At 34.6% G+C, this 10,179-nt stretch overlaps 1 protein-coding gene across 1 annotated transcript in view; it reads right to left on the bottom strand.

Annotated features, from left to right (window-relative positions):
- Window positions 1-6,450: 6,450 nt before the first annotated feature.
- LOC128990820 (uncharacterized) overlaps window positions 6,451-10,179 on the bottom strand; it is a 63,105-nt gene continuing 59,376 nt past the window's right edge. The window contains exon 6 of the mRNA XM_054413434.1: window positions 6,451-7,337. Within this exon, the coding sequence (XP_054269409.1) occupies window positions 6,652-7,337 (686 nt within the window). The 3' untranslated portion in view covers window positions 6,451-6,651. The remainder of the gene's footprint in view (window positions 7,338-10,179) is intronic.

Genomic DNA, 10,179 nt, shown 5'->3' with positions numbered 1-10,179 from the left:
ACAAATAGTGAACAATAACAATAGTAGTAACACGTATTGTAACTACGTATTGTACATTATACGTAGCTATGGCTTAACAAAACGCGTTCAATTAAAACTCCTAACATGAAAAAAGTGCATGATCTTTTTCCTAAGCCCATCACATAAACTTTGAGCTATTCTAATGGTAATATACAATGTGTAGAATAATCCGTATAAAATATGGTTGAGGCAGTCCCGTAAATTACGAAGCTATAAGGCCAAATCTATATGGTTGATAGGAACTCGCGTCAGGAAAACGTGCACAATTTATTTCCTAAACCCATCACATCAACTTTGAGCTATTATAATGTTAATATACAGCGTGTAGAATATATTCAGTATGAGTATGATTCATGGTGGAAGGAAAAAACATAGGTGTGCTATTCCCACATATTTTGACGTCACTCGGATTGCAAACAAAAGATCACATGATTGTAACTGTCAAATTAGTATATGTATTTGTTTTGATTTGGTTGTTATTGTTTTTATTATTATAAAAACAATAACAATCAAATCAAAACAAATACATACTAATTTGACAGTTACAATCAGGTGATCTTTTGTTTGCAATCCGAGTGACGTCAGAATATGTGGGAATAGCACACCTATGTTTTTTCCTTCCACCATGAGTATGATTGTGATTGAGATTGATTGCTTTTCATCGGCACTTTTTCGATTTTTGTAATAGATTTTTTTTAGATTTTTTTGGTTGGTACAACTGCGGATGACAGAAAGGCGCTATGCTGGGATGCTGGAAAGTGAAATGCAAATACGTTGCATAATAATGCTTTACATGTATATCACGTCAATAATACCTTGATAAAACGTGTATACACATGCTAAAATAGTTAATTCATGTATTTATATATATGTGTATTTGAGGCTATCTTTCTAAATTATACGTAGCTATAGCTAAATATGCACGTTCAATAAAACTCCTAACATGAAAAAGTGCAAAATATTTTTCCTATGCCTATTACAATTTGAGCAGCTATTCTAATGATAATATACAATGTATAAAATAATATTTAGGATTATGATTGTGGAGCTGGAGGAGGAGGTTCTGCAAATTACCTACTAAGTGTTATGGCTAAATATACAGTTATGATCGGTACTCGCGTCAGGAAAAAGAGCACTTTTTCCTAAGCCCATCACATCGACTTTGAGCTATTCTAATGGTAATATACAATGTGTAAAATAATCTGTATGAGTATGATTGAGGCAGTCCCATAAATTACGAAGCTATGGCCAAATCTATTTGGTTGAAGAGAACACGCGTCAGGAAAAAGTGCACAATCCGGCATAATCATTTTCCTAAGCCCACCACAACAACTTTGTAATATTCTGATGTCAGGTTGACTTGCCCATTGAATGACTGGGTATTTTTGTTTGTTAACTTTACAATGCTCTCTAATGAGAGTATTAATTCCATATATTATTATACCTACTTTTCAGTTGATATTTAAGGATTTGCCCTATATAGCATAAATTGTTCATAAAAGATCAACTACGCATGTAAGAATTGTTTTTTATACACCAAGTCATGAGTCCAGTAAATGACCGATGTCATGCCATTGAATGACCGCGCGGTCCTATGCCAGTGAATTACCGACTTCGGAATGTTTTTAATCACTTATAAAATCAGTAATATACAAAGAAGGCGATTTATATTGTTTAAAAACTTTAACAAAGCTTAAAACATTTGAACCGTAATGGATACGAATAAATTCAACATTATACTGAAACTATTTGTCTATATGTGGCAGGCTTGGGCCAAACAACATGATGAAGCAAATGTCCTCCGTCCAATACATAAACACAATCTTGAGGCCAACTATGAAGGGTTAAAAGAAAAAGCCTAATGCTACATAAAAACATTATCAGAAGTATATAACATTTTACATGTAATCTAAAAAAAAAACAACGTATAGGCCTAGTTAGCTGTTGGAAAAAGGTCTTAAAGTGCCAAAGAGCAATATTCAATCGGGATAAAAAACACCAATCAATAACCCTTTCAATGACAAATGTTAACTATAAAAATAACTATAGATGACTTGATAGAGTCCGGTCATTCACTGGGTAGAACAAAGAAAATTAATTATAATTTTAATCTGGATATTGATAATAATATTTCTTTATAATTTCTGAGCATTTTGATGTTAATTGTAAATTAGAGTCCGAACCCTGTAAATGACCATCATGAGTTAATGAGGTCATTCATTTTGGTTTAGCCCAGGAATCTGTTCCAGCATGTGACCGCTTGAATAAAATCCAACTTTTTGGCTTTTGTATAAAAACAGATAGTTTTAGATTAATATATGTTAATATGCACTCTTAATATTAAGTATTATCCAAAGAAATCGCCTTTTCAACAGCTTTGTTTGAAACCACAAACCACAAAAATGAGGTAATGAAACATGTTATATGTTTTACCACCTGCAGAGTTCTTTATTTGAGTATGATTGAAGCAAATATGAATAGTACTCAATATGATTGATCAGTACTCGCGTCTTGAAAAAGTGCTCAATCTTTTTCCTAAGCCTATCACGATTTTTAGTTTTAAAATGGGGTAGAATAAGGCTGAAGCTAGTCAGGTTTATCCCATTTTACAACTACTAAAAATCGTAATATTTACGATCATTATTTTTATTGATATTATTTAATATTTATTCATTATTTTTATTTATTATTTTAGCTATCGTAATATTTAGTTGAATCATGATGATTTTTTTTCTAACGTTGGTCTTTTCTACCTTAACCTACATAAGATCGGTTGAAGAAATTCAAAAATAAAAATGTTTATGTAAAAATACAAAATGGCGGATATCTGGTTAAAAAAGCGATAAAAAAAATATTCTTGATTTTCTCATTATTTTTACCCATAGAACCTTTCCCGGAGTTATATATATATACATACATTTTTTATCAGTAGCCCATGACAACTTTGAGCTATTCTAATGGTAATATACATTACGTAGAATAATAAGTACGAGTATGATTGAGGCAGTCACGTAAATTACGAAGCTATAGTCAAATCAAATCTATATACAGAAACTCCCGTCAGGAAAAGTGCACAAACTTTTTCCTAGGCCCATCACATCAACTTTGAGCTATTATAATGTTAATATACAATGTGTAGAATAATTGTCATGAGTATGATTGAGGCATGCTCATAAAATTACGTCCCAATGAATGTTTTATGATTATTTGTACCATAGAAAATTCTGTTTTTCTACTGCAATTTTTAAACGGTAAGAGATAGAAAGAAAACTGAAATACGTAAAATGTTTGTTTAAAAACGACCTTTCACATGATACGAAATTTGTTATACCTTGCTATGTAAGAATTTTGAGTTTTCAGCTTTCTTTTATTCTTCAAATTTGAGAATTTTTTTAAAATTAGAAAATAACATGGAAAATGCCCTACTAAAAGTTATCTTAAAGAGTAGCTCAAGAAAATGCTTGGAAAGAAATTTGGCGCTGTTCCGTTCAGTAGTTAGGGTAGTACGGTAGTTAACTTCAGACTCCTTTTTAAAAACGTTTTGACCCACTCTGTAAATACGGTTAAAGAAAATTAATTTTTTTTTTCCTACAGTCACCCGACAAAGTTGGCTTCCTTGTACTGTTTATAGTACAGAAAGCTGCTTATTGCTGCATATTTATACTTTGCCGTACGGTTTATACTTTGCCGTACGGTTTATACTTTGCCGTACGGTTTATACTTTGCCGTACGGTTTATAGTTTGCCGCACATCAGGATTCCAACGAAACAACACAAAACAGCGTGGTTCTATTATGCACGTAATCCGTGTACGCTTGGAAAAAGGTTGGCAACACTTAAAAGATAATAATACTATGAGCAGCTGATTGACTATTATAACTACGATTTAACCTGTCATTTCGTGTTTATAGTTTCGGTATTTCTGAACTTTCTGGACTTTTCTTTTAAACGTTTTCAAAACATTCCTACGATCTTAATAAACAAGAAAATGCCTTTAAAGCATTTTTTTAGGCGCGGAAACCACTTCAAATTACAAAAACATACGGAACTATATTCTCAAAATGCGGAGCACATTTCTTGTCGAGGAAAAATAGCGGAGTGATACGGACCGCGGGTACTACTTTCTCTAGTGCACCATTTGTGTTGCCAGCTGAACCTAAAAACGTGTTGTATAGTGTTTGAAAGACTAATTATTTATATGCTTTGTAGTGACTGTAAGAAAAATATAATGTGTAACACGAGTGAAAAAGGCCTTTGCTGCACTCGAGATCATTCCGAGCCGTGCGTAAACATTGCTCTCGTGTGCAGCAAAGTGCCACTTTCACCACTAGTTACACAAATAACTATTTCGCACTAAAATGATCGGGGTGATTAGACCTTTAAATTGATGTTATCACACAACCCATGTTTACATTTGAAAATTTCTCAAAAAGCACCCCCACCACCCAAATGGGACCCTTTTGGGGCTTTTTTTAAAATTGAAAATCATTTTATTGGATTTGGCATGTCCAAATTATGGGGGAATGAGAAAAAACAAGTGTTAAAAGCCTTACCTTTGCACACATAGATATGGAAAGTCGGAAAGTCTTGAAATGCACACCCTGCATATATCTATTTTATATAAGTATATTATCATCCTACTATCCTACTAATATTATAAATGAGAAAGTTTGGATGTATGGATGTATGGATGGATGTATGGATGTATGTTTGTGACGAGTGAATGCATTAACCACTAGACGGATTTTGCTGAAATTTGGCATGATGATAGCTCACATTCCCGATTAACATATAGGCATATTCTTATCTCAAAAATCCTTTCGGGCTCCGCCCCAGTGGCTCTACAGTTCCCCATGTTAACCTTATGAGTATTCATATTAAAAGGGAATTAAATAATTTAGTCAGCTGTTTCAACAAAAAAGTTGGTTCTATGATATGCAAAAGAATTAAAAACTTTCAAGGATTACCAACAGGGTGCAGCACTATTATTTTTTTTTATTTATGGCAACAGCTAATTTGCAACCAAAAGGTGAGTGAGCGTAGCGAACGAACTTCATCCTGGTGGCGAGTTAGCGTAGCGAACGAGCTACCCTGAAGGCAAGTGAGCGCAGCGAACGAGCTCCAACCTAAAGGTGAGTGAGCGTAGCGAACGAACTTCAACCAGGACGTGATTGAGCCATGCGAACGAGCTCACTTATGAAGTAAAACGGGGCAAAGCCCGCGGGTACAGCTAGTAATCCTACTAATATTATAAATGAGAAAGTTTGGATGTATGGATGTATGTTTGTGACAAGTAAACGCGAAAAATACTGGTCGGATCGGGCTGAAATTTGGTGTGATGATAGTTCACATTCCCGATTAACATATAGACGCATTCTTATCTCAAAAGTCCTTTCGGGCTCCGCCCCAGTGGCTCTGGAGTTTCCCATGTTAACCTTATGAGTAATCATATTTAAAAGGAATAAAAGCATTTTGTCAGCTGTTTCAACTACACAAGTTGGTTCTATGATATTAAATAGCATTAAAAAGTTATAAGGTTTACCAACAGGGTGCAGTACTATTAACTTTTTTGCATTATGTGTCCTCTTCCCGTTGCAAAGCACGGGTACAACAGCTAGTAATATTATAAATGAGAAAGTTTGGATGTATGGATGTATGTTTGTGACAAGTGAACGCGAAAAATACTGGTCGGATTGGGCTGAAATTTGGCATGATGATAGCTCACATTCCCGATTAACATATAGGCATATTCTTATTTCAAAAATCCTTTCGGGCTCCGCCCCAGTGGCTCTGGAGTTTCCCATGTTAACCTTATGAGAAATGGAATTATTGAATCTTAACAGCTGTTTCAATTAAACAAGTTGGTTCTGTTCTATGATGTTCAATGGCATTAATGTTACAAGGATTACCAACAGGGTGCAGCACTATTATTTCTTTTACATTTATGACAACAGCTAATTTGCAACCAAAAGGTGAGTGAGCGTAGCAGCTAACCTGAAGGCAAGTGAGCGCAGCGAACGAGCTCCAACCTAAAGGTGAGTGGGTTAGCGAACGAGCTCCAACCTAAAGGTGAGTGAGCGTAGCGTACAAACTTCAACCAGGACGTGATTGAGCCATGAGAACGAGATAGTCTTGAAAATTAAGAAGTTAAACGGGGCAAAGCCCGCGGGTTACAGCTAGTAAGTACATAAATAGAAAATTAAGTCTTGAAATTCTTTCATGTCTTTTCATTGACAACAATAACACAACAGAAAATAATATTTAACAGGCTATTAACAAAGGTGCATTCTGACAATAAACAAAAATTGTGTGTACAATTGTGTTCTATTGAAAAAAGTAATAGTTTTGTCACATTGATGAAAAGTAAAAATTAAATTAAAATGCCACTTTACAAAAAATAAGAGGCTCACAGGGAACTAAAATAGTTCTGTAAAAATTTATTTTTCAATTAACAAAGCATTTTTTTATCCACACAAGATATTATCAAATAAAGTATAGGAATATATCACTTAATTTATTGGTGTTTATGTTTCTGAATGTTCTGTCCACTGACATGAATGACACCTGAAAACATTTTTTCAACATTGTCAAGTTGTATCCCGCTAAGAGATCACCTGATCACCATTGTTCATCATTGTCCTGTCCCTACTGTTTTGTAATATATTGTTTCTATAGGGATATTAAAGTATCCACCTAAAAATGATTGGTATCGAATGTCAAAGTGTTTCCCATTTTCTACTGATGGCGACCCTTGGTAATGGTCATGAGTCTGTCCACAAGAAAATACGAATGTGACTGAATATGTTGAATTTGGAGACAAACGCACATTTCTCGTGTCATCAAGAATAATTGGAATGTCCCTTTTGGAAGCTCCATCGATCAGTCCTTGATATCTCACTTCAGTAGGGGGTCCTGTCACATTTTGTATTGTTATAGTGCAGTTGCATTGGTGTTGATTTGTACTGGAGCTGCAAAGCTTTACTGAGCACAGCTCTATTGTGACTGCTTTAGTTTTGATAGTTATTGTCGATTGACGTTGGTTACCAAAGTGATGAGGTAGTTTCAATCTTTGTTCCATCAATTCTGACAACGGTCCTTCCCTCTTATCAATCTTGTTGCAGATTGTTGTCAAGTCAGGCTGTACTTTCTCAGTTCTCAGAGTTTCACCAATCAACTTGAGTTCACCACACGTAAGCACTTCTAGAGGTACCACTTGAGTCATCAAATCTTGGCCAGACAATGTACAGAATCGAATGTGTTTAAGATGGTCATTTAACTCTTCCCTCAAGACTTCTCCACTTTTCAACTCTCCTGAAACTGAAATTTATCTTTTGGGTAAAAAGAGTAAACATTTCTAAATAATTATGCTAACAATGACTAAAACTACAAAATACCCTTGTCGCAGCAAACCTTCAAAGCAAATTTTAAATTGCATGATTGGAATTTTTACTAAAATATTTTTTTTAAGTCATATATTTTTGTCACCTATTTTGATGGTACTAGATTTAAAGATTACTTTAGTTGCGTCGCCATCTTCTTGTACCGGTGTCTAGTTGTACCTGCTGCAATTTGGCGACAGGCGTCACTGTCATACCTCACTGTTATATCTCGACAAAATCTGTAGATACAAATTGTCGGTGGCGCACCTGTCTAGTTGTCTCTCTTAAAAATCTCCAGAGGTTTGTAATATTTCATGTCATTTCATTCATTATTTAGTATTAAGTTTCTTAAAATGTTAACTTTTGTTCATATACCTTTGTTAATAATCACTCCTCAGAAAGGCTGGCCTAATATTCATTTTCCTGATTTATATAATTTCATTAATCTGTTTAATTAATCATTAATAATATTCATTCCATACCCTATATATATTTTTTTACAAAGCCCACAACTTAGTTATTTATTAAATATGTAAGAGAATTGCAATACATCAAAATGTCTTATAATATCATTTCAAAATTAGTCCTTAAGGAATCAAAATTTAAGAAGCCGTGAAAGTGATCCCATGTGTTCAACAATGAATGATGTGAACATTGAGATTGAAAGAGAAGGAAGCCATTGTGATTGTGAAGTTGAAACTGTTAGTTAGAAGAAGGAGTCCAAATTTTATCTAAATCAAATTCATTAATATTATCAAGAAGACCAGTTTATATCAAGTTATATCACAGAGCCTAAACCTCAAGAGGACTCAACTCCATCATTGTTATCTTCAAAATTAAGTATAAACTTTTCCTTTAAACTCTTTTAATTCAGTGCTAATTGGACTTACCTTTTGGACAACATCAAAATTAGATTTTTCATTGTTGGGATTTATAAATTTAACACCTTAATTAGGCCTATTTGGACACTATTAAATTTATTAATTATTAGCATTCAAGCCAGCACGACACCCTACCCTGAGATATATCACATCTAAAATATTTGAACCTTCAAGTTATTATTCAAATTTATATTTTATTTCAATTTAATTTCAACCCCACACACCATTGTCAATCCTTTCATTGTAACGTCAAGCCTTTTCTCATTGCATGTTAATTGTTCATTTGTTTAAATAAAACACCTTTTGTAATTCATATAACTTTGTCAACTTATTAACTTTAAACATTTATAGAATATGCCTAGCCTAAATGAATATTGTAAGGTGAGTTTACAGGTTCAACTTGACAGGTACGCTAGCGTCAAGTTTTACCTTATAAGTTTGCGTCTAGTTGTATCCACGACTAATTGTACCTACGACTAGTTGAACCTACATCAACCTTTACCTATCCTATGTCTGGTTGTACATACGACTAGTTGTACCTACATACTAATGTAAACTAGTTTTCATTCAAACTATAATTAAATGTTTTTGTTTGAAGTCGCTAAATTAACTGATTATATAGCACTGCAAACTGTTTAATGGAATCTGTCCTGTAAGATACAATAAGAAAATTTAATTAAATCAAAAGCAATTTATCATTAAAAAAAACAATTATTACAGAATGTACATAATTTTTGAAAATGGGTAGGGGGACATAGAAAAGCCTGTGTGCAGGGCGACCCTAGGGACGGAGCAAACGTGGTCGTGGCACCCCCTCCCCCCAGCAGTAATAGTCACATTCGCATATTTTAATATTATGTTAATGCAAATAGCCGCTGTGCGGCGCCCCCTCAGCCACGGCGCCCGGGCAACTTGCCCCCCCCCTTCGCCTGTGTGTGGGGAATGAGTTATCATCAGCCATTAATTGACATAGTCTTGTAACCTAATTAACTTCCACTATAATAATTTAATCTATACTATTATAAAAAAGAGGTGGTGTCTGTGTGTATGGGAAAAGTAAACGCGACAACTACTGGTCGGATCGGGCTGAAATTCGGCATGATGATAGCTCATATTCCCGATTAACATATAGGCATATTTTTATCCCAAAAATCCTTCCGGGCTCCGCCCCAGTGGCTCTGGAGCAAAGGTTCCCATGTTAACCTTATACAAAAATGGAATTAATGAATCTTAACAGCTGTTTCAATTAAACAAGTTGGTTCTGTTCTATGATTTTCAATAGCATTAAAGTTACAAGGATTACCAACAGGGTGCAGCACTAGCATTATTTCTTTTACATTTATGACAACAGCTAATTTGCAACCAAAAGGTGAGTGAGCGTAGCGAACGAACTTCAACCTGGAGGCGAGTGAGCGTAGCGAACGAGATAACCTGAAGGCAAGTGAGCGTAGCGAACGAGCTAACCTGATGGAAAGTGAGCGCAGCGAACGAGCTCCAACCTAAAGGTGAGTGAGCGTAGCGAACAAACTTCAAAAAGAACCGAAATTTCTTAAACCATGTCCTCACTCATAACTGCTATAAGCATTTGATACTTATATGCCAACCCCGTACGAAGGACGGGTACTCTGCTAGTTATATTATACACTTTCTTAGGATCATCATCATGTAAATAAGCAACAGCCTCCAGATCACCAATAAATATAAATACCCCCGCCGCAGCAAACCTGCAGACTAAGCGAATTTCCATTTGACTGATTGGATTTACACTGTAATGTCTACTTAAAAATATAACATTTATTCTTGATTTAAATAGAATTAGTTTAACAAGTACTTAGGTTTGCTGCATCAGGGAGGGTAAAACTGTTTTTTTTTTAAATGTGAATAGTTTCGTAAAAAATA

The sequence above is a fragment of the Macrosteles quadrilineatus genome, unplaced genomic scaffold (assembly GCF_028750875.1).
Source record: "Macrosteles quadrilineatus isolate MER2022 unplaced genomic scaffold, UCM_ALF_1.0 Scaffold_1__1_contigs__length_201487025, whole genome shotgun sequence".
NCBI lineage: Eukaryota > Metazoa > Arthropoda > Insecta > Hemiptera > Cicadellidae > Macrosteles > Macrosteles quadrilineatus.
The sequence above is the reverse complement of the archived record's forward strand: the minus strand, read 5'-3'. Positions and strand labels throughout refer to the sequence as shown.